The sequence below is a fragment of the Alosa pseudoharengus genome, unplaced genomic scaffold, assembly GCF_046254945.1.
Source record: "Alosa pseudoharengus isolate Yale_2024_CS ecotype anadromous, Long Island Sound unplaced genomic scaffold, YU_APseudo_1.1 YU_APseudo_1.1_scf_13, whole genome shotgun sequence".
Lineage (NCBI taxonomy): Eukaryota > Metazoa > Chordata > Actinopteri > Clupeiformes > Clupeidae > Alosa > Alosa pseudoharengus.
In genome coordinates this window covers 2,932,810-2,958,086 of record NW_027468598.1, presented here as the reverse complement: position 1 = coordinate 2,958,086, position 25,277 = coordinate 2,932,810, and the positions used below count along the sequence as shown (strand labels likewise).

Here is a 25,277-nt window from a genome sequence, read left to right as displayed (position 1 = left end):
ATCTGAGTCTGGCGATACCACTTTTAGCTCCAGCCTAGCATAGATCATTGAATCGGATTAGACCATTGGCATCTCGTCTGCTAGCATCACGTTTAAAAGTGACTAAGATTTCCAGTAATTTTCCTATTTAAAACGCGTCTCCTCTAAAGTTAGAAAGTGTAATAAGACCAACGGAAAATGAAACGTGGCGATTTTCTAGGCTGATTTGACATGGAACTATACTCTCATTCAGGCGTAGTAATCCAGTCACTAACCAATTCGTCTGCTGCAGCTCAACCTTGTTGCTGGAAGTTAGCCTAAGGGGACTATTTTCAGGTGCTGCATGATATCATGTGCTGCTGCGCTCATGGTTATTACACTGGAATGAGCATATTTGATCTGTTGACTGTTTATGGAGTGTCTTGTCAGGCAGAGAAAAGCTGTTGCTGTCAGACATTGGGCCCTATTTTCATGACGCAAAACCTGGCAGAAAGCATATAATCATCAAAACGCAACATGTATTCCTATTGTACACTTGAGTTTTGCGCTATGCGCGTCTCTTTAATTGAACAACACGCCAAGCGGTGTGGCAATTAACAAACTAAGGAGGGGTCTGGCACATTATCTAAAAATCACCATCGTACATTACCTAAAATGCATTACGCCACTGACCAAGAGAAACCTGGTCAGAAATCCATGGCGAGTTGTTTATGTTATTTTAAGAGCACATTATCAACAGTGATATGGGAGGGTGCACAACTACACCCTGCTTCTCTCGTCCACAGGAACGTGCACCAGCGCACATCCATGAAAAACATTACAAATCACACGATTACAATGGGAAACATAATTAGAATAAATATATTACGAAATACATCTCACAATGAGTAGTTATTCACCATAATTTGCAAATTGGTAATAAAGGGACACAAGGCAAGCCTGAGGTTTTTTCTCTACGAAGCTCCTCCTAGCGTCTGTACGTGTCGATACGTGTGCGAGCCCTCGCTTGGTCTAAAGCTCTTTTCCTTTTCTTTGCATCTTCCGTCAAGGGTTTTCGCTGCTTCTTCGCCGGCTCTGCCATTATACACACGTTTGCAACAATCGCTAGCGTTTCGTTAGCCTGCCTCTGTGCTGGGGATGCAGAATGTAAACTGATCCTGCTTCTCATGATGTCTGAGACTTTGTGAGACTGAAGGTTGGCGGGTACGATACACCGAATTTGCAAGCGGGATATTCTTCCTAAAGGCAGTAGGGGCGGGCGAGAGAGTCTTCATTCGCCCTGTAATGAGTCATTTAACCATATACCGACTTACGAAGATGATTAATTAACATGAAAACGTTGCCTGGTGTCCCTTTAAAAATGATTAGGCGAGAGGCGAGAGGCACACATGGAGCAGCTGAAGACGCACTGTCACGAGATATAGGCTACTCCTCAGCAGAAATAATGTCCTTGGTCCTAGGTTTTTTACTCATTCGAACATTATTGGGTTTCAATAAGTGTTGCTTTTTTCAGGCTATGTTTTCGATGGTAACCTATTGTCAGTCAATAGTGAAAGTAACTGTGTATAACTGTTTTGTCATTGACTATATGTGAAGTTAGTTTCACTTTGCCAATGAGTTCAAATAATAGACGAGGGCAGATGCGTGTAGGCTAGGGGTGTAAAGATTAACCGATACGTATCGGTATCCGTTTTTAACATGTAAGATACGGCTACATCGATACGTGAAGCCCCGTATCTGAAAAAAACTGAAATGAACCGGTCGTTATATCGATTTACTTGTTATGAATCGGTGCACTTTTCTGCTCGCTCTGACTCATTTACGTTCCAAGAAGCGCGTTCATCCCACTTCCGGTTTTGAAACTATACGTGGCACGGAATTGTGGGTAATGCAGTTCGTTTTTGGTTACATTCATTGCCCAAAGTTGTCAAATTACCTCATTACCCATACATCTATTGCAACTTAACCATGTGACAACTTGCACTCTGTTAGCTTTTGTTTTTCGAAATCCAGCGCGAAATTAAGCACTTATAGGATTCCTAAACAGCAACGATAGTCTGTAGAGTAGCCTTACCTTTGATGAAGGGATTTCCTTAATGTTAAATAATAATTTGGCCCTTGCTGCTAAAACGATGCATAAATTATTAGCCAATGATTTTGTTCATATTCACTCAGACTTGTGGCATTTTAGGTTTCTGCATTAGGTCTACTGTTGGAACAAAATAAGCCCAGAGAGTTTATTGATTTGTAGGCCTATTTTATTCTTGTAGGGTAGGCTAGGCCTATATGAGAAAAGGCCAAGAGTGTCTTAACCCTTAGAACCCTAAGCTGTTTTTAGGGCATTTTCACTACCTTTATTCATAAGGATTTATTCTGGTCATTGTAAGTGCCACACACATATATTATATATTGTTTTTTTCAGGAGAGTCTAGGCTATTCAGATCTGCCATCATTTCATGTATTAATACTAGCATTGATTTTATTTTGATTTTTAAAGAATTAAAATATAAAAAGTGTATTATAAAAATTCTTATATTTCGACATGTATCTCACCACAGCAAGCTCACAGCTCTACATGCATTTCATGTGTGTGTAGGGCAGACTGTCCTGAATCGGGCAATATAATTGCCATGTTGGAGGGATACTCTGGGGCTGAGCAATTTACAGAAATATTTGCTGTGTGATTTACGGAAATAAATGCCATTTTTTATTTAGCGATGAAAAATGACCTTTCTGCGCTCCATATCTGTGACACGAACTGATCTGACCTGACTTGACCCGAGGTTGCGTGTTAGCCTGCGTGCCTGTGTGTATGCAGTCATTTTTACTGCATTGCCATGAACAAAGTAAAGGCAAAAAAGGTGTTTATTTGTTGAACAAATTGGGATGCAATGTGAGCCTTGAATTGGATGCCATGCAGGAATTTGCTAGGATCTCAAAACCGGAATATGAACATGCTTTGCCATAGAGAAACACATGATAGCATTGGATTATAAACATGCTTTGCCACAAGAACAGACAAAAACGTGGGGTAAGTCCAGCTATATGAAGTTATTATTTTGCTGTCACTTCGTCTGTTTTATAACCCAGAAGGATGTACTTGGTATCAAATGATAGCTCCGAGTCTCCTCTTTCATCTGACATGCGTGGCATATCTATGCGATCACGGGTCCGCGAGTAATTCAAACGAGAGTAATGAGTGTGCAGCGTTGGTTTGTGTACATGATGTTATTATTTTGCAGTCACTTCGTCTGGTTTTATAAGCCAGAAGGGTCGATAAACATGGTACCAATGGATAGCCCTGTGCCTCCTCTTTCATCTGATATGCTTACCATATCGATGCGATCACGGGTTCGCGAGTAATTCAAACTAGAGTAATGTGTGTGCAGGTGAACGCAGAGAAGTATAGACTGTAAATATGATGCAATTTGATTTAATTTCATGATTTTTTTTAATTTTCATACTTGATCGTACAGACAAGTGTGTAGTCTCGTTGGAAAGCCCCACTTCTGCTCTATCGTGCAATAAAGGTTTCATCTCGCTGCGATGAACCGTTCAGGAGCAATGTAACAGAGAAGAAAGGGTGTGTTTTTTGACGCACTTTGCGTCAATCGGGTTCTAAGGGTTAAGCACTGTTTTATTTTATTTCGGTATTGTCTTACCTCAACAAGGCTACAGCTCCATGAAAACAATCAGATATAACTCTATAAAATCTGTAAAGTCTATAAAAATGTATTTTTATGTTGTATTTGGCTGCTGTGCTTGACTGAAATGTAGACTATTCTTTTTTCATTTCAATACAGTATATGAAACAAACCTCAGTTTAGATAATCATATTCACACATTTTGTTGCCTAATTGACAACCATGACCATGATAATTGATAATATAAAATGAATGTGCACCTTGAGCAAATTATAAAAAATCTTTCAGAATGCTTTCCATTCTTGAACTGCATCGAATTGCATCGAATCGCATCGCATCGAATCGTACTGAATCGTTTTTTATAAACATGTATCTTTTCTTGTATCGAATCGTGCCCATGTATCTACAGTAGATGCGAATCGTATCGTCTTTTACATGAGAGATTCACACCCCTAGTGTAGGCTATATACTCTGCTGGAATACCTGTTCCATACAGTCTTGCGTGCATGCAGATTCCTTCAAATGCGCCGGTGACCATCAAACTACTGATGCTCTATTTGAAGTCGTGGTGCTTGCTGTTAAAGGGAATGACAGATGTCACTCTCATTAGTTTAAAGGATGTTACGCCCAAAACACACCCATGACTGATTAAGAAACATAGGAACCCCTTGTTGCGCCATCCGCCCGATGTTTGATAACGAAAACACTCCCAGTGATCATGCGTTTTAGACCACGAAAATAGGGCCCATTGTCTACTTAACCCAGTGTACTCAGGACAGATTTCATACTCCCTTTAAAGGAACACACCAACATTTTGGGAAATTAGCTAATTCACCATCTCCCCCGGAGTTAGATAAGATGAGACATACCCTTCTTGTCTCTGTGCGTGCAGTAACTCAGTCTGAAGCACCCCTTGTTACCAGAGCTTAGCACAGTAAGCTATGCTAAACTTAATAAGCTAATTTTACAAAATGTTGCTGTGTTCCTTTAAGGCAGAAACTTCAAAACCTTTAGTCTGACTTAGGAGTACTCTTAGTGGGAAGAAAAATGCTTTGTGAATGCAGGCCCTGATTTGCTTTTCTGATATCACATAGTAAGGCCTATGAGAAACAGTAAGACAGCAGAAACAGAGATAAATAATTGTCAACAACAACATTTCCATGAGGAAAGTTGACATCACTGGTGAGTGTAGATCAGTGAAAGTGGCCACCTGTGCATACAGTTGGCTTCCAATTCCTGCTCTGCCTTCTCTTCTCCCTCGATCATGTCCATCCTGTCAGCACAGGCAAAGGTTAGTGGTAGCTCATCCACAGAGAGTGGGCGCGGCAGGTCTCCTTCTTGAACAGGACCCTCCTCATTCTCTACTGGCAGCTCAGTCTGAGGCTGAAGAGGAGAATTAATAATAATAAAAAATAAAATTATCAAACCATAGTTTTGTTTGAATTGTACATCATACAAATGTAAATCGCACTACAGTCAATACACTGAACAGCATTGGTTTAAATGATTAAGTAGCTAGTCTAGTCTAGATTAGTTACAATATTGTAGCGTGAAATGGATGCACACTTCTTCTCCTCAGCTGCATTCTGACATGTCCAATTCGTGTAACTAATCAGAATTCAATTTTTGATATCTACATACAATATGTGTCTATATACGTAGCTGAAAAATCAATGGTCTGCAGATCACTAGTTCCACCCTATTGTACCTGTTTGTCATGCTTAGTATGTGGATACTGTAGTCTGGTTTGGCATTCTTGACAATGGAATAACAGACAACACCTTAAACAGATTTTTTAAAGTGTGAAATGTGCTTAATGGAAATGTGATTTAATCAGTACTCTTAATATGGTGGGAACACTAAGGGCTGTATTTTGGGTCACCAGCGCATGGCGTAAAGTTCGTTATTCACCTGCGGAAAGTTGAATTCGGTATTTTGCACGTTTATTTTTTAAGCATTGCGCCCAGGGGTGGGGCAATTAACAACCTAGGGAGGGGACTTGCGCATTGTCTAAAAATCGCTATCATACACCACCTAAACCTGGTCAGAAGTCAATGGCGAGTTGTTCATATGCTATTTTAAGAGCGCATGTCAACAGTCATATTGGCTCATGAACGCACACCAGCGCACGTCCATGCAAAGCATTAAATTGCACGATTACAGTGGGAAACATAATTAGAATAAAGATATTACGAAATACTGTACATCTCATGATGAGTAGTTATTCACCATCATTTGCAAATTGGTAATGACGGTTAAAAGTGATTAGGGGAGAGGCGAGAGACATGTATGGAGCACAGCTGAAGACGCACTGTCACGAGATATAAGCAACTCCTGCAGGATAAATGTTGTTTTATTCAGTCATTTGAGCAACATTAGGGTAAGTGTTGCTTTTTCTAGCCTATGTTTTCGATGGTAACCCATTGTCAGTCAATAGTGAAAGTAACTGCATATAACTGTCTTGTCGTTGACTGACTCCTTGGTGAAGTTAGTTTCACTTTGCCAATGAGTTCAAATAATAGACGAGTGCAAATGCGTGAAGGCTATGCTAGGTTTTAGTAAAGCATGGTTTAAGAATGACTATCCCATACGGTCTCGCAAGCAGCCTCCTTCAAATGCGCCGTTGAATGCCAAAATACCGATTTATTTATTTGACATATCGCGCGTTGCGCCGTTAAAGGGAATGACAGATGTCATTCTCATTGGTTTAAAATGATGTTACGCCCCAAACACACCCATAAGACCTAGGAACACCTTGTTACGCCATGCGCTCCACTTTTGAGAACGAAACCCCTCCCAATGTGAACTGGACATCCTACTAAATTTGAATAGACTTTTGACGAGTGACGACGCACTTTAGAATGTCATGATAGGGCCCTAAGTATCTCCCCAGAGGCCTGACTTCTGGAAGCCCTTACTCACCTGTCGGTTTGTGTCCCAAGGGAGAGAGATTGTCTCTGAGACAAAACTGGGTGTTCTGGTGTGCAAGAGAGGTGACTCTGTAGAGGCTGTGTCCAAGCAGGTTGACAGGCAATCCATGTTGTTCATCTCCTCAGTTGGAGAGAGGCTGACAATCTATAATGACACAGTCATTCTCATGGTTTACCTTGTTCACATTTGTGAATGCAAAATAACTAGCTAGACTGCCTAGAAATAACCTTATAAACAGCAGACATATAGTGACATGCTACCAAGATACTTGGCTAATTTTCTTAGTCAGAAAAATAGTGAGAACAGAAATAGAAACTTTTGGGACCATTATTAAACACAAGTAACAAACAATAAAATTACTGCTGAAAACCAATAGCCTGCAAAAAAGAAAACCAAAAACAGTTAAAAAACAAAATAAGGCCATATCCTGTAAAAGCATCATTATCAATTGCGGAACTTACGATCTGTGAGTGTGCAAGAATCTGGCTGGCCGTGAGAGAATCCTCCTCTGATGACTCGTCTGAGTCCTGGTGGACTGTCTGTTCCAGGTGTACTGTGTTGCCCAACAGCTCACTCTTCTTCAGAGTCTGCAATTCACCTTTATCCAGGCTGTCCATGGAGTGCCGCTGAGCACCCCAGTTAAAGTTATCTGCCGTCTCTCCCTGTGGAGGCCAAAGTCGTAAGCCCCTGCACTTCTACACAGCACACACGCACAAACACAACTCCAGACCAAACCAAGACCCATGCATGAGTTTTTATCTTTTTTCAAAGGTAAAATTGACAAAATCAGACTCAACATATCTGCTCAATTACTAATTCAACAACCGGAACTTCCAGCTACAAACAGAGGGAAACTTAACTTGATGTCAGAGTTCAGCTTGATAGACTACGAAACACTTGAAAAAACAGTACAGAATCTCAGCTCTTCCACATGTGTCTTAGACACTCTGCATACCAATTTCTTCAAAACTGTTTTTCACCTTATAGCGGCAGATGTCCTTCAAATTGTAAATGTATCACTGCTGTCTGGCACTTTTCCTAAGTCACTGAAAACAGCTGTTGTAAAGCCACTTCTCAAGTAGAATAACCTGGATGCCTCCATGCTAAACAATTACCAGCCCATATCCAATCTACCTTTTATTGACAAAATTACTGAAAAAGTAGTCTTTAATCAACTAACCACCTTCCTAACATCAAATGGGTATTTTAATTACTTTCAGTCTGGTTTTCGGGCAAATCACAGCACTGAAACAGCTCTCATTACATTTTTCAATGACATACGCCTCAACACAGATTCAGGTAAAACATTAGTCCTAGTGCTATTGGACCTTAGTGCAGCATTTGACACTGTTGATCACAATATTTTACTACACAGACTAGAACTCTGGGTTGGATTTACAGGCATAGTTATAAACTGGCTAAAATCATATCTACAAGAAACAAGCTTCTTTGTTGCCATCGGAAACTGTACCTCAACACCAACGTCCTTGACCTGTGGTGTTCCCCAGGGGTCGATCTTCCACTATTATTCAACCTCTCTATATGCTCCCACTTGGACAAATCATCCAAAATAATTTGATTTCATATCATAGCTATGCAGATGACACACAAATTTACTTAGCTTTGTCACCAAACGACTATGGTCCCCTTGAATCTATGTGTCAGCGTATAGAACAAATCAACACTTGGATGTTTCAAGCTTTTTCTTCAGCTGAACAAAGAAAAAACTGAAGTAATTGTGTTTGGTAAAGAGGAGGAAAGACTTAGGGTTGCCACTCTCCTTGACACAAAAGGGTTGAAGGCTAAGGATACTGTTACTTATTTAGGTGCTAGGTTACGGGGACGCTGGCGAGACACGCCGCTCCGTCTGGCATCATGTTTTTGTTTGTTTTTATGTAATGTTCGTAATTTTATGTAATGTCATGTTTATTTTTTGTATTGGTTTGTCTAGTTAAATGTTTTCCCTATTTATTTACGCTATTTTTGATAGTTTTCGTGTTATTCTTAGTCCTTTTTACTCATAAGTCAGCTGATGTCGTTGACATTTGTCCATCGGACATCCTTCCATCTATCCGTGAGCGGTGCAGCACTTCACTGTCTGGTCGAGGGGATCTCTCGGGACAGCTGGACCTAGGCTACTCTGCGAAAGATCTGTCGTGGCCGCCGAGCTGTTGCTGACCTGCGAGCTGCCATGCCAACTGCAGACTAACTGGGCCTCTGACATCCTTCCATCCATCCGTGAACAGTGCACTTCACTGTCTGGTCGAGTGGATCTCTCGGGACAGCCGGACCTAGGCTCTACTCTGCGAAAGATCTACCGTGCCCGCCGAGCTGTTGCTGACCTGCGAGCTGCCTTGCCAACTGTAAACTAACGTTAACGGTGAAGAGCTGCATTCTCACGGAGCAACAAAGTCGCTGTTAAGTCCAAGTTGTTATTTTTTAAATGTATTTGTCTTGTCTTGATGTCATGGGTACGCTGGCGACTACGCCGCTCCATCCGGCATCTTTTGTCTTGTTGTTATGTGTCTTGTTTGTGGAGCGCTTTGGATTGCACTATGTGCATGTTAAATGCGCTTTATAAATAAATCTGACTTGACTTGACTTAAAAATCTTGGTGTATTAATTGACAATGATCTAAATTTCAACAGCCACATGAAAGCGATAACTAAATCAGCTTTTTACCACCTCAAAATATTGCCAAACTTAGAGGGCTGATGTCAAAACATGACTTAGGAAAATTCATTCATGCATTTATCTCCAGCAGGGTTGATTACTGCAATAGACTGTTCACAGGCTTCCTAAAAAGACTATCAAACAGCTTCAGGTGATACAAAATGCAGCAGCTAGGATTCTAACAAAAACTAAAAGAACTGACCACATTACTCCTGCTCTTAAGTCTCTGCACTGGCTTCCAGTAAGTCACAGAACTGACTTTAAATCACTATTGCTTGTTTATTAATTAGTAAATGGTGCAGGACCTAAATACCTATCAGACATGCTTCAGCAGTACACACCTTCTCGTCCTCAGGTCCCAGGTGAAAAACCTGTTAGTAAAACCTACTGTTAGAACTAAACATGGTGAAGCAGCTTTTAGCTGCTATGCGGGTCAGCTCTGGAACCAACTTTCAGATGACATCAAAAAGGCCCCAACTGTAGCCAGTTTTAAAACTAGACTCTAGACTTAAAGCGATGGTTCGGAGTAATTTCACCCTAGGGTCCTTTGCACCATGACCCCGAGCCAAACACCCTCCCAGAACCTTTTTTCCCTTGGTCGAACCCTGGTCGAGTAGCGCTATCAAAAACGAATGACGTTCTGCAGTCGTGATGGAACCAACTTTTATCTCGTAAATTACCCCACTAATAATGCCCTGAATGGTACAAAACTTCTGCAGTAGTACAACTACGACCTTTTGTCCAATAACGAGGCATTAGAAAGTTTGTAAGTGCACCAGGAGTTTATTTAAATAAGACTTGCCTGATTATCTGCTACTATACCGCTGCATCGACGTTTCTTCCGTGATTTGGGAAAAGCCTGTAAAAGTCCTGGCAGGAAGCATGCATAAGGATGTAGATCCAGGAATGCACTAATATTTTGTTCGTAGTCCAGTTTGCAACAATTATTAGTTATTACTAAGTTGTAAACACTTCGGAAAAAAAATATTTAAAACTGGATATACCAAAAAACGTTGATGTAATCGCTCCCTGCAAGGACTTTTACAGGCTTTTCCCAAATCACGGAAGAAAAGTTGACGCAGCGGTATAGTAGCAGATAATCAGGCAAGTCTTATTTAAATAAACTCCTGGTGCACTTACAAACTTTCTAATGCCTCGTTATTGGACTAAATGTCGTAGTTGTACTACTGCAGAAGTTTTGTACCATTAAGGGCATTATTAGTGGGGTAATTTACGAGATAAAAGTTGGTTCCATTATGACTGCAGAACGTCATTCGTTTCTGACGGCGCTACTCGACCAGGGCTCGACCAAGGGAAAAAAGGTTCTGGGAGGGTGTTTGGCTCGGGGTCATGGTGCAAAGAACCCTAGGGTAAAATTACTCCGAACCATCGCTTTAAGACCAAACTGTTACAAATTCTGAATCTGCCTTGAAAATTATTCTACCATGTCTTTTATTACTTTTTTACTACTTTTGCCTTTGTTTTTTTCTGCTTATTAATTATTCTTTATTTTTAAATGATTTTACCTTGTGAGTTTTATGTTTTCATTTTATTATGATCTTTACCTTTTGAACTATTCTTTGACTACACTGTATATTGCCCTTCTATGCTTTTATTTGTTATTACTGTTTGCTCTTGTAAACAGTGTTGGGCAAGTTACTTCAAAATCGTAATGTATTATGTATTACTTATTACTGTCATTTCAAAGTAATTTGTTACATTATAACATTACTACCTCTGCATTGTAAGGCATTACACTACTATTGTATTACTTTTAAGTTACTTTTACCAAAATATCTAGAAATATGGAGTTTTGCAGTTTATTATGCTCAATGCAGCTCATTGCACTTCTAATGGAGGGCGATGTGGTATAACATAATGACTGAGCTATAGGCTTAAGGCAAACAACAGTAGAATGCAATCAGGGATGGATTACTGCACTGGCCTACCGACCTACCAAGAGGTCAGGGGGCCCTGAAGCCCAAGCCTTTGCATGGAATCATTACCTCAATATCAACAAATCAGGATGTAGGCTATGAATCTGATTGAATTTAGTATTGGCCATCCCCAAAATGCACCAGATTACAGAAAAATCACATCAAACAAATTAAAAAATTTCTGGGGGAGGACCCCCAAACCCCCCCCTCCCACATATACGACAATAAGTGGGAGGCCCTTAATACATCTGGGCCCAGGGGCGCGAAAGTTCATAATCCGCCCATGAATGCAATAGGCGCAGTGATGGCTCATGATGCAATACAAGGAACAATCATAGCCATAATTTTGTTAAAAGCAGACAAAAAGTCGAAGTCTGGTCAATTGTGCTAGAAATGCTGTAACTTTAGGCTTAGGCCTACTCATTAAAATCAACAGAGAGCCCACTACCTGTATATTGTAACCCAAAACTTAGACATGTCAAGATAGGCTACACAGTGCCGCTGCTGGCCATTTTGGTGCCCTAACTGATGACATACAATATTAACCTAAGTATGTCATCATATGGCCAACTATTAATATGTAATCTGCCTGTTCCCAGGGATGGGTAGTATTTCTGAAACATGTAATATGTATTTGTATTTGAAATACAAAATAGTATTTTGTCATTTGTATTTTATTGGGTTGAAGGAAATGGCTCTGTATTTTGTATCAAATACTTTATTGGTGTGTATTTTTGTATTTTAAAAATACTGCAAAATACTATATGTGAAAAACACTAAAAAAAGTAGATACTACACACAGGTGTAATGAATAATTGGTAATTAGGCAACAATGGTTTATTTTTATCGCAATCAGCTAATGTGAGAACAGCTGTGTTCAAAGACACTGACGGCTATTGTTGAAGCATCAGCTCTGGTCTGAAGCACTGGTGTGAAGTCATACGCAAGTAAAGATGAGCAAGTTTACCTGTGCAAGTTCAAATAAGGACACCGACAAAGGCAACCATGTCCTATTGTCTCCATGCCAATCTTTAACAGAAAAAATGTCCGATACCTCAATGAACCACAATAACCACATCAATAGATGGTAAGGTGTTGAGTGTGTTTGAATTCCCTTCCTTGTAGCATCCTTTTCTGCATTCCACAGTGGGGACAAGTTCACCTTGTTTAATTAAATAACAATTCTATTTCCTTATTAGCTGCATACTTGAGGTTGGAGATATTAAGGTATATCAAGTTTCTCACATACTGGAACTTCAAGATACATAGCCTTATTATTTTCTTATTCAGTTCTGCACTGGACTTGAATTACGAAATTTGGCACAGATGATTTTGGCCTATTGATTATAATGTGGTTAATTGAAAGCTCTGTCAGTCGTTTTGGATAAGCATCAGCTAGATGACTAAATGTAAATGTAAATTCTTGAATTATTCTTCTGATCACACTACATGAACTTGCATACGGTGTACTATTTGGTATGACGGGCCAAATTGTATTGTTTTTTACTGTTTTAATAGGCTAAATGCTTGGGATAAAAAAAAGCTTTTTTGCAGTGCTTCTATACTTCCTTAAAAAAAGTATTTTGAGTATTTTCTAAAATACAAAAATACAGTATTTAATTTTGCTACATAATATGGTTACTGTGTTTTGTAGTTTATTTTGATACATAAAAAATGAGGGTATTAGGTATTTTATTTTGAAATACATTCTAATGTATTTTTGCCCATCCCTGCCTATTCCCAGCATTAGCACAACACTTTGCGATGGTTAGCTTGCTTGTCACCTGTGACGATATATGCTAGGCCTAAGTGACTGACCTATCTGGGTGCGTTTGGAGATGCCTGATGAAATCAGACGTTGAATAGGCATAATTCATCTATTATCTATCTATCTATTATTTATTTCCTCTGTGCACGAAGTTTTTGTAACCGAAAGTAATGATAAAAGGCACAACTCCGGGTGGACTTTTTTGTCGCCATGGTCAATGTATTTATGTCTGTGAGTGTGCGCACATAGCATGCGTTACATTGCACATTATGGCAAAGGGGCCATGCCGCTCGTTATACGTTTCACAAAGTATATGTAGCAGTAAAATAAAATTGAAATGCATGAATAAATTTAGATTAAAAAGCAATAATTGCATGAAATAAAGCTTGTTCAGGAGTCTCGAAGCTCCGAGTCAAGTCTGAAGACTTTTGAGTGGAGTCGCAAGTCAAGTCTGAAGTCACTGTTTTTGCGACGTAAGTCCAAGTCCCCATCTTTTTTACATTTCTATCCCTTCATTCTCTTTAATTCAAGTTCACAGCACGAAGCTGACATGAAGAGCATTTATGCTTTATCAAGAATCAAAAAGATTAGCGTGGCACCGCTCTAGATGTGTCATTAAATTAATTGTGCTATTTAGCGAGGTATAGAGATCTTTCTGTTTCACACACAAAGTGCACTTAACTGTTCTTCATATCCTAGTTGTCTCTGACAAATTGAAAATAATGAGCGTATAGGCTTATGTTCATCGAGTCAGTTGCAGCCAGCCACAGCATCTTCAACCAGTAATGGCTCTGTATTTTGTATCAAATACTTTATTGGTGTGTATTTTTGTATTTTAAAAATACTGCAAAATACTATATGTAAAAAACACTAAAAAAAGTAGATACTACACACAGGTGTAATGAATAATTGGTAATTAGGCAACAATGGTTTATTTTTATCGCAATCAGCTAATGTGAGAACAGCTGTGTTCAAAGACACTGACGGCTATTGTTGAAGCATCAGCTCTGGTCTGAAGCACTGGTGTGAAGTCATACGCAAGTAAAGATGAGGAAGTTTACATGTAGTCTGAGCGAATTAGCCTAGAAAAGGGTCAAAGGTGGAAGTAAATACAGCAAAAGCATATTTGGTATCATTTGAATCATAATTTTCTGTAGATTAAGAATTTGTGGTGCCTACAGCGCAGATGTGTACCGAAAAAAATATATAGGGCTTTGAATGGAGCATGGCACAATGATTTTTGGGCCAAAAACGTATGTTAGTACATCTTGATATTAGCTGATATCTCTTAAGCCAATTGAAAGATATTCATCAAACTTGGTCTACTTACCCACCTCAAGTTGTCAAAGAGCTGGCAAGACAATTTAGGTCTTGAGGTCAAAGGTCAAGGTTACAAGGGGTCACACAAATAACTCACATGCAGTATTTGGTTAATATCTCCAAAGCAGACTGATGGATCTTCATTAACTCTAGTACATTTATTGTCTATACAAGTTAGATGAAGCTAGGGACTCAGGGCCATGGGGTCAAAGGTCAGCTTCATCCCCTGACATACATGGTTATAGACGGTGGAGACATGGTAATCAACATGCCATGTTCAATTCAATTACTGTAAATATAGTGAACTTTTTTTATGTTGCACAACATAGACTTGGTTGTTTTTGACATGGGGAGTCCTTATCTACAGCACAATGAGTGCTTACTGTATGCAAATGTGCTTATCAGTTACATAACAGTGGAATACTTCCACTAGCATAGTCATGACATGACCAATATCTCTTTCAATATTGCCCATGCAGTCCTTTCCACAGTACAAGCAGTGCTACTTCCAGCTGTAAATAGCTTTCTCTGCTGTTGTGACTTTCCATAAGTTAGTTTGACTGTTAACTGTGGCCCTTGCTATTTTTCCCTTCATGGACAAGGTGTTGTCCACTTTCTCCTGGCAATTTCTGTGACCCTGAAGACTAGCATTGTCTTCCAGTTTTGATGTTACTAATGTGGCATGTCCGTTGTTATCTGTTCAGTTGAAGTTAGGGGTGGGCAAAAAATAATATCTAAATATTTTGGAAGATTTTGACGGTAGATATCAATAATATAATTAAATATGAATTTGTTACAAGCCACCTTATAATTTCTTACAAAGCACATTAAGGGACACAAAGTATTAGGATAGCAGTTCATTTTCTAAGTTGTAAGAAGCAATATTTTCCACTTAGTAGAGCGGCTACAAGGCCAATTTGGCAAGAATCGTGCAAATTATGATACAAGCATGAAACTTGGTAGGTATGTGCTTATGACCAATACAATCAAATCTACCTGATTGGCCACTTGAAATAGTGGCCATTTTCCAAGATGGCCGCCAAAAAAGACTCCAGAAATGTATTTATTGCATAGAATTGACCTAGCAAATTATGATACAAGCATGAAATTTGACATGTATGTGCTTAAGACCAATACAATCAAATCTACCTGACTGGCCACTTGAAATGGCGGCCATTTTCCAAGATGGCCGCCAAAACAGACCCCAGAAATTGATTTATTGCATAGAATTGACCTAGCAAATTATGATACAAGCACGAAACTCAACATGTATGTGCTCAAGAGAAATACAATGAAACAAAGTAGCCAAGGTCGTTGAAGAACCTTTGTCATGAATTCGCTTTTTTCGCTCTGGATGTTTGATTTAGCTAATTACATAACGGCTCTGGCTTGTCAGCCTGGGACATTCGAAGATAAGAGCATTCCAATTGTTTTTTGCCGAACCGCTCATTACCATCATATTAGCTGACTTTTAATTGCTAAATCGCTTAATTGCTCTGGTCGTCCAGATTGGTTCGCTCCAGGCGAATTCACTTTGGTCGCTTTATTCGCCGACCCTCCATAGACAAATAATGACTTCCGTCTTTCCGGTCGCATAGGTCGCTTTTGGTTTTACATGCAAATAACAGCGGTAACAGTTATTAACGACAAATAAGCCCCTTATAACACACTGATAACATGGTGATAACATGCTAATAATGACAATTCTTGATGTCAATGGAGGGTGGTGCGTGATGCGATACCATTGTGGTAATAATATGCTAATAACGGTAATTTATGATTTTTTCGATATGGGCGTTTAAAAACACTAATAACGTGCTAATGGTACTAACGGTAATAATATGGTAATAATGTGCCGCTCACTATAATTTGTGCTCTCTGCGACTGTCCCCACAATTACCCCAGAGTTAGAGAACAAGGCGACCAGAGTGAATCAATCAGCAGTGGTCCAATGTCGCTGTAAGTGACTAAAATTAATTCCGAATAACCTCAGTGGCTGGTTTAATTCAGATAGTTTTGGTCTAAATATTGTAAGGATATGGATAGTGATACAGTGCATATACTCAAATGTAAAACGGCATATACAGTGTAATTTGTGGTAGGAGAGTAGGCTACAAAGTAGGGCAGTAAGAACAGACAGGAATATTATATATGAGGCATACTAGCATATAAGTGTTCTGTGTAACCACTCTGAAGGCCTGACTGACCGCAACGTCAAAAAAAAAAGTTTGGTTTGACTAACTGTAGCAACATTGCCCTTTTCCATCCTCAAGGTGAGGGTGGGTAAAGAAATATAACATCTTACTTGTGACATGGTCAGAATAATCAGCAATTGATATTGATATACTGCCACACCACTCATCAAAGGCATTTTCTTCTTCTCCACCTGCTGTATGTGTTTGCACAGCTTTGTTAAAACAGGCTTACATTGTTGAAAAACAAATAGCATTTTTATACACGTGCGTCTTTCTGTTAAAATACCTACACTAAATTCTGAATCACATTTTGCCAATCAGCCCAAAACGAATTGAAATTTAAATAACTGTTCCATGCATGGATTCAAAAGGTGATCAAAAGATCATACCTCAATCTGATTTTTTAGATTAACAATGGACAACGACTGACTGGTCAAAGTGCTGTCTGTGTCAGCAGGACACAAAAGAACAAGTCTCCTGATACGAATCCTGCAAAGACAGATAAAGATGGCTATACATTATTAGCAAAAAATATCCCACTCCCACTCTCTTAATGCATTGCCTATCAAACTTGATTGTGCAAGACTTGACACAGGAATGAATTGAATTTCCAATGACTTCATCATAGAAGGAAACAGAAATGTAGTGAATGTTAACATTGATTTGGGCCACATCTTCTAAATTAATTGCAATTAATGAAGTTCTAGTGTCTTATTTGGTGGCCATCTTTAAAAATGGCTGCCATATTACATTTTCAAGTTGCAAATGAGGTGGATTTCATTATATTGCTCTTTAGCACAAACACACAAAATTACATACTTGTATCATCATTTTCTTGCTCACTTCTGGGCTAAATTCAGTCTTTTGGTGGCCATATTGTAAAATGGCTTCCATTTCAAGTGGCGAGTCAGGTAGATTTGATTGTATTGTTTTTTTAGCACATTCATGCCAAAATTCATGCTTGTATAATAACTTGCTTGATCAATTCTGTGCAACAAATCCATTTCTATGGTATTTTTTGGCGGCCATCTTGGAAAATGGCCGTCATTTAAACTGGAAAATCAGTTAGAATGTATTGTGTTGGTCTTAAGCACATACCTGCCAAATTTCATGGCTGTATCATAATTTCCTTTGTCAATTCTGTACAACAAACCAATTTTTAGAGTTTTTCATGGGGGCCATTTTGGAAAATGGCCGCCATTAAAAATGGCAAATCAGGCAGATTTTATTGTATTGGTCTTGAGCACATACATGCCTAATTTCATGCTTGTATCATAATATCTTTGGTGAATTCTGAGCAATAAATCAATTTCTAGGGTCTTTTTTGGCGGCCATCTTGGAAAATGGCCGCCATTTCAAGTGGCCAATCAGGTAGATTTGATTGTATTGGTCTTGAGCACATACCTGCCGAATTTCACGCTTGTATCATAATTTGCACGATTTTTCCTGTAGCCGCTCTACTAACTGGGATGAATATCAGTATTTAGTTGTGCTCAGTACTGTCTTGATTCATTATTTTCAATTTCACTGCAATGGATGATGAGACTAACCTGACTCTCGCCAGATGAATTTCGTTCCGCCTAGCTCCACTAATCCATCTGGGATCGATCCATTGGAGTGGTGTTTCAGAAGGCTGGGCCTTATCAAAAATCCTTGCATATGATTAGATAAGCCACTTGTCCGTCCTCTATTAACATGCTACTTCAACCACTCACATTGAAGCCAACCCGTGACGCTGAGAACAGTCTCACAGTCGCTTCTACGCTACGTCACATCTATGAAACTCCGGCCCTGCGTCCTGATTGGCTCTACCATACAATCTGGTGCCGAAATCACTCAACGGAAGCGATCCCAGATGGATGTGAGTGGAGTAAATATTGGTCTAGTGTTATCCAATTGCGTGCAGTGAGATTTTCAAATGCATGCTTGGTGCCGCCCCTCGAGTTGGGCCATTACATTGTTCATGGCCAGACCCTTAATCTTTTTTAGATTACCAGGGTCTGGATTTTCCAGGCTAGAAAATGTCCATGTTCCAAATCCAATTGTCCAATTAACAATTACCACTTGACTATTTAGTAATTTAGCACTCTGGAACAAGGCGTCCGAAGGAGACAATGTAGATAGAAGATTTTCCGAAGACTGTTGATCTTTATTCACCGTATTGCAATGATGGTACAGCCCAACCAAAGTCCAGACCAACCATCAAAGCAATAGGGAGGAGATGTCATCAGCTGGGGCCCCCGACAAGAACTCCCCTACGGATGGCTATACTGTACACCAGCCATCACCAAATGGCGGACCGCGGTCCGAGTCCGGACCGTGACGTGATCCTATCCGGACCCAGACCATAATAGCCTAATTTAGATTTTCACGTAAGATTTCAAAGCTGCGCTAAATGTTTCGTTGGTTAGGATAACAGCATTTACTTCAGGAGCTTCAGGAACCATCATTTCGCTTGCTGCTACTCAGCCAGTGAAATCTGTGAATTCTGATAAAGTCGAGTCAGTGAGTAAAGTAGTAGCCTACTATGGAGAAGAGACTGATAGCCTGAAACGAACGAGGAGAGGAGACGGGACGAGAAACAATCAGATGGATATCTAAGTTAACGATAAGTAAGTTATTTTCAAATCATCGATTGCTCAAAGAGGAGAAAGCTAGAGAGCGAGAAGAGAGCTTTATATAACGATACGGGGGCAATACCACGCAAAACTGTCACGTCCGTAACGCCAACTAAATATGGATGTGACAGTTTTGCGCGGAATTGCCCTGGACCTCTTCTATATTCTGAGACAGGCAATTTTAAGCGCCAATTTGAAGCACCTCTACTAGACAAAGCATATATTTTGAGCAAGCATAGGGTAGGCTAGGCCCATTCAACAGTGAACTGAGACCACAGAATATTTTACGATTTAAGAAGGCAATATGATTGATCCACCACAATCTAGTTAAGCCTACATGCATTCACTGCCCAACAACGTAATATTCCTGGGTTTCATGGATTTCGGGTCAACATAAAAAAAACTAAAAAAAATAAATTAAACTTGCTGATTAATGGGTTCAAGGAACCAGCTGTGGAATATCCATCCTTGTCTCAGCTCAAATTTTATTTTAAGTTCACGTTAAGATCTTAAAAATAGCCAAGGCTACTCAAGTTTTTCTCCCCAATTAGGCTACTCTTATCTTGCCTTATTTCTCCTCATTTCGAATGTTGCCTTTTAGGCTACTTATTTTATTTCACATTAAACATTAGGCCTAGGCTTACACTCTTCTATTTCTTGAATTTCCCCTTGGGGATCAATAAAGTATCTATCTATCTATCTATCTATCTATCTATCTATCTACAACTAGGCTCCATCCATCCATCCTAATATTATACATACATACTGTACATATACATAGCCTAAACACGCACGTTAAACATTATGATGCTCCGGACCTTTGCTTGAGGAAATTTTCCGTAACTGGACCTCGCTGAAGATTAATTGAATACCCCTGCTGTACACTATATTTTATACTCCTCAGCCCTGGAGAAGTGCCACCCTCTCACGCCATCTCACGCCATCTCCATCAACACCCTTCACCAATCAGTACCAAGCAGGGTCGCTTACATTGGTGGAAACCATCTTCCCATCATGCATCCTATGTAATGCATAGATAACATATGTAAAATAGTGTAACCCTAAGTTCTGTTTCCTTCCAGTATGGTGAAATAAGGCCGTCTTATCTTATTGTCTAACCCTAAGGCCTTCTTATCTTATTCTCTTCCTAGCTGGACAGGCCCCAACTCATAAGGCACAGTGGCCTCCTCATCCCTGTCCTGCCCAGTCCTCACCAGCTTGATAACACCCCCTCTCCCTCAACACCCTTCACCAATCAGTACCAAGCAGGGTTGGTGGAAACCATCTTCCCATCATGCATAAAACTATATGCAAACCTATGTAATGCATAGGTAACATATGTAAAATAGTGTAACCCTAAGTTTTTCTGTTTCCTTCCAGTTTGGTGAAATAAGGCCTTCTTATCTTATTCTTTTCCTAGCTAGACAGGCCCTAACTCATAAGGCACAGTGGCCTCCTCATCCCTGTCCTGTCCAGTCCTTACCAGCTTGATAACACCCCCTCTCCCTTAACCATATAAGGAGGAGATCCTCTCATCCTGGTACCCCCAGTACTTTTCTACTCACCCGACTCCGCTGACAGTCGGTCTGGCCTACACAAGATACAATGACCTCACACTGCTCACAGCAAATGCAGTGGCATTAAGACTTATGACACTCATGACTACATTCTTCTAAAACATGAAAACCCATGCAATAGTATAAACCCTTATGAAACCCATGATTACATCCCTTCACATCCTAAAAACCCATAATACTTAGTAGAATCCTAGGTAATATCAGTCCGCTGCTGCCGTTGCTTATATGCCTACTACCAACTTCAGGGAAGAAAGTATAACTATTGCAATGCGATGCAAGGGTAGTTTTTATTTCTAACACTATTCTATCAAGATAGACATTTACATCGATTGTCTGGCGTTATAATTTAAAGGAATTATCCGGAGTAAAATGCACTTTAGATCGATTTCCGGATGATTGGGGGTACATACGTGGAAATTCACAATTTCGTCGCCGTTTAAAAAAAAAAAACATAGTCCAGTCCAACTTCATTTCAATTTCGAAAGAAATACTGGAATATGTTTTAAAAAAAAAAAAAAAAAAAACGGTGACGAAATTGTGAATTTCCAGAGCGTGTTACAACACACTCAGCAATAAGACTCCTACGGACTTTCCCCTGAAGGTGGCGGCAAAGATGGCAACATTTCCGGAAAGGTACTGGCTTGATGAAATTCATTCTGGACTCTCTATTCGACCACATAAAGACCTCGGGATACTTCGGTTTGGCTTTAGGGACCCTCTACTCACTACCACGTAAGTGTTATGTTGTTTGGAACTGTAGAAGAGGTATAAAAATAGCGTTTTGTAGCGGCGCAATTGAAATGCCCCGCTCACTTCCAGGCTACGAGTTGTGACTGAAAACGGTACAATCAAACTTTCTCAAAACACATCCGAATGACATAATTTTGATGTCAACTCAACGTATGTACCCCCAATCATCCGGAAATCGATAGTGCATTTTACTCCGGATAATTCCTTTAAGTTGAAGGAAATAGCTCAAGATGACGATGTTTATCAGAAGTTTGACAGAAATGGTTTGGATTTAATCTAAAACTTCTGCTATTCAGCTTGTCTAAATGAACTACAATGTTTTTATTGATGTACTGAATGTTATGTAATAGTACTTTGTTTTTACTCCAATATCATTTATGAACTAAAACAGTTATTTTAAAACAGGTATTCACACAGATGTTTGCATTTTTAAAACAGCAAATTATTTAGATTTCCCCTGATTTCAGAGAGGCTATTACTACAATACTAAAATAAGATGTGGAGGTTGAAACAACTGTTTACAGAAAATAAAGTTAGTTTTGCTTTAATAAATGTCTTAATCTTTTTTAATGTCAATTCAGATAGTTGATTCTATGCCTCAGCCAGCTATAGCCTCATGACCTTTAACCTCTACCTGTGAGCCCATGATCTTTAATGCCTTATCAGTTAATTTAGGCTTAATTAACTGTGTTGGGTTTAATGAGGATCCTTCAATCTGCTTGAGAGGTATAAAACAAACATTGCATGTCAAGTATTGCATGTCTATTTCCTTATTAGCTGCATACTTGAGGTTGGAGATATTAAGGTATATCAAGTTTCTCACATACTGGAACTTCAAGATACATAGCCTTATTATTTTCTTATTCAGTTCTGCACTGGACTTGAATTACGAAATTTGGCACAGATGATTTTGGCCTATTGATTATAATGTGGTTAATTGAAAGCTCTGTCAGTCATTTTGGATAAGCATCAGCTAGATGACTAAATGTAAATGTAAATTCTTGAATTATTCTTCTGATCACACTACAGCCAGCCACTGTCATCTTCAACCAGTAACAGGAGATACGTTCTGCTATTTGCGCAGTTGTTTGCGAATATGTATCAAAACAACACCACTTAATTTCAGGTTAAAATGCATTGTAATGCGCGTTACTGAAGTTTGTACCGAGTAAAATATTACCCAATTGTTTTTTGTAATGCCTTACATTACTGCGTTACAGCAAAAAGCAATACATTACAGTAATTACATTACTTTTGTAACTCGTTACTCCCAACACTGCTTGTAAAGCACATTGAATGAAATCTGTGTATGAAATGCGCTATATAAATAAACTTGACTTGACTTGACATAGAATATCTAGAATAATCACTACCCTTAATGGGAAGGTAATGGGAGCCAGGCAGAATGCCTGAGTAATAATACAGACAATACAAACTTTCCTGTTTCCTGATATCTGGCAGGATGATCTGGGTGCCTGTTCATCACTTCAAGCAAATGATTTCCAGTGGTATTTTTTACAGTATTTCAAAGAAGTGGCGTGTGTTGAGATAGCCTGGCCCTTACCGCCTGTGACTACGAATTCTCTTCGTCATACAGTCTGGAACAAAGTAATAATAATCTGTCTCCGTAATGGGCGGATGCTTATTTTGAGGTTTAAAATCATTGACCTCTCCAGAATAAGTCCCGCCTCCGTAACTTCCGTATCCATCCAACTTCCGGATCCATCCAACTTCCGGGCGTGGATTGTCTATGAGAAATAACATGGCGTTTCGAAATATCATACCGGTAAAACATCTGTAGGTAGCGAAGTTGAAAAAGCTGGTGAGCAGATTGGCCTACACACTTCTGCCATATAGTTTCCACTGGATTTTTTGATTGTCGGTGCCGTTTAAGTAGTATACTACTTAAACGGCACCGAAAATCATAAAATCCAGTGTAAACTAGATGGCAGAAGTGTGTAGGCCAATCTGCCCAGCAGCTTTTTCTACTTTGTCACCTACAGAGTTTGAGAGGTACGATCTTTCAAAACGCCATGTTATTTCCCATAGACAATCCACGCCCGGAAGTTGGATGGATACGGAAGTTAGGAGGCGGGATATATTCTGGAGAGGTCTATTGGAGTTCCCTTAACCAATCAGCAACGTTTGGTAATGATGTGTGCTGTGCGCCGGAGTTCAGGCTTTTACGCTTACCACTTCCGCTTCAGGCTCTTCTGCTCTCAGTAGTAAACAGACCGCTGGCTAGTATGCAGGCTACCTGACCGCTAGGGCAGTCTCTTCGTAGTGGATATATCTCTAACTTGCGCCAGCCACAGACCGAGAGTTGTATACCAAAAGCGTCACGTCGCCGAGATTATATCAGCTCTTGTCACACGCCAGTTTTCCCTGTTATCTCTTCTCACCGCTTATCAGACGATTGTTGCAGCCCGGTGACTTCGTCGGAGCTTACTTTGTTCTCCACGGGCTGTTCAGACTACACTCTCGGATAAATTGGATTGTACTGACGACCTACGTGTTATTTAACCTGGAGCTTGCCTCGGCATAAAACAACGCAGCCTACCTTGAGCCATGCTCGGTGACTGGCTAACGTTACTGTCCACAAGCACGGTAGCCTCGCCTGGAGCCCAGCTCAACACAAACACGGAGCGGTTTACCTTGAGCCCAGTTCAGTAACCGCTAGTCCCAGTCAAGCACAATCACAGCAGCCTTATCTTGAGCTCCGCTCGGTAACAGGCTAGCTCACGTCAAGACACACCGCCTCGCCTTGAGCCCCGCTCGGTAGGGTAGCTAACATTCCATTCCTTAAGTAGGCCTAGGCCTATGCCGCATTGATTTTGTTAAGGTAATTTGAGAGTAGGGGGGAGAATAACGAGCAGCAAACGTTTATTTGAAAACATGATAAGTAGTGATGCATGTAGTAGCCTACACTTGTCAGGGTTGCCAACTTTGGGTGTTTGGCTGGAGTGAGATTTTGTGAAGTCATAGTGCGTGTGCGTTAAATTTTTCCCTAAACCTAATTTTAAAAATGTCTGTCCCCAGACTTTTTTGCTATGTACAGTATAATCCATGATTTAAGTTTCTTCAAAATGTACAATTATTGATTGCACTTGAAAACAAGACCAGTGTTTTAACCCTGTGGCATGGAAGGATTATGAGCCACTGGGCCCCTGGGCACAGACATGAAAAGGGGCCCCCTGCCCACCTGAAAAAGGTAGTAGCTTAGTAGAAAAAAATTAAAAATAAACCCCTTAAATGATGACTTCTGGCGAGTTTTGTGGAAAGAAATTGACAGATTGAGACTTATGAATGTGTGTATGAGTGTACGTATGTATCAGGGATGCAAATAGCCTAAAATATTTTTTTCCACCTACCATTGTGGCTGGTGGATTCCAAAGTCTACCAGCCACTAGAGATACAGTATGAACATTTGATGAAAAATCATGACCAAAATGATCACGGTTATTGGTATTGCAATATGATTAAAATGTGGTGACTTTTCTTCTAAAACTACCATCAATGTTGGACAGAACTCATAATTGGCCTGCCCTTCATGCCCAGTAGCAACAAATCTAAAGGTCAACAGAACAGCTATAGTGTCATAAAAGCCGTGTGGCTCCTTTAAGACCCAATCCACTGGTGTGAGTTCTGGAGCCATCCAACTTTATCTAACTCTATACTATCCTACATCATCTGATTTTAATATTATGTTTAGGCTACAGTATATTTAACATTTAACATTTATTTTCTATTTGGCCTGTTATGAACTTATGCATTGACCAATATAAGCACACTTTTTAAGACACTTAAATACATGCATGCTTAGCATTTTGTGAAAACAAATCATTATGGCTACATCCACAAACTCTTAGCCATGAGCTATATATC

The 25,277-nt window shown here is 39.8% G+C and overlaps 1 protein-coding gene across 1 annotated transcript in view; it reads right to left on the bottom strand.

The window, feature by feature from the left end:
• The window catches only part of LOC143121459 (protein furry homolog), a 522,367-nt gene that overhangs the window by 19,739 nt on the left and 477,351 nt on the right, over positions 1–25,277 (bottom strand). The window contains exons 52-54 of the mRNA XM_076281827.1: positions 7,016–7,216; positions 6,546–6,698; positions 4,834–5,006 (exon numbers count right to left, since the gene is read on the bottom strand). Of these exons, the coding sequence (XP_076137942.1) occupies positions 4,834–5,006; positions 6,546–6,698; positions 7,016–7,216 (527 nt within the window). The remainder of the gene's footprint in view (positions 1–4,833; positions 5,007–6,545; positions 6,699–7,015; positions 7,217–25,277) is intronic.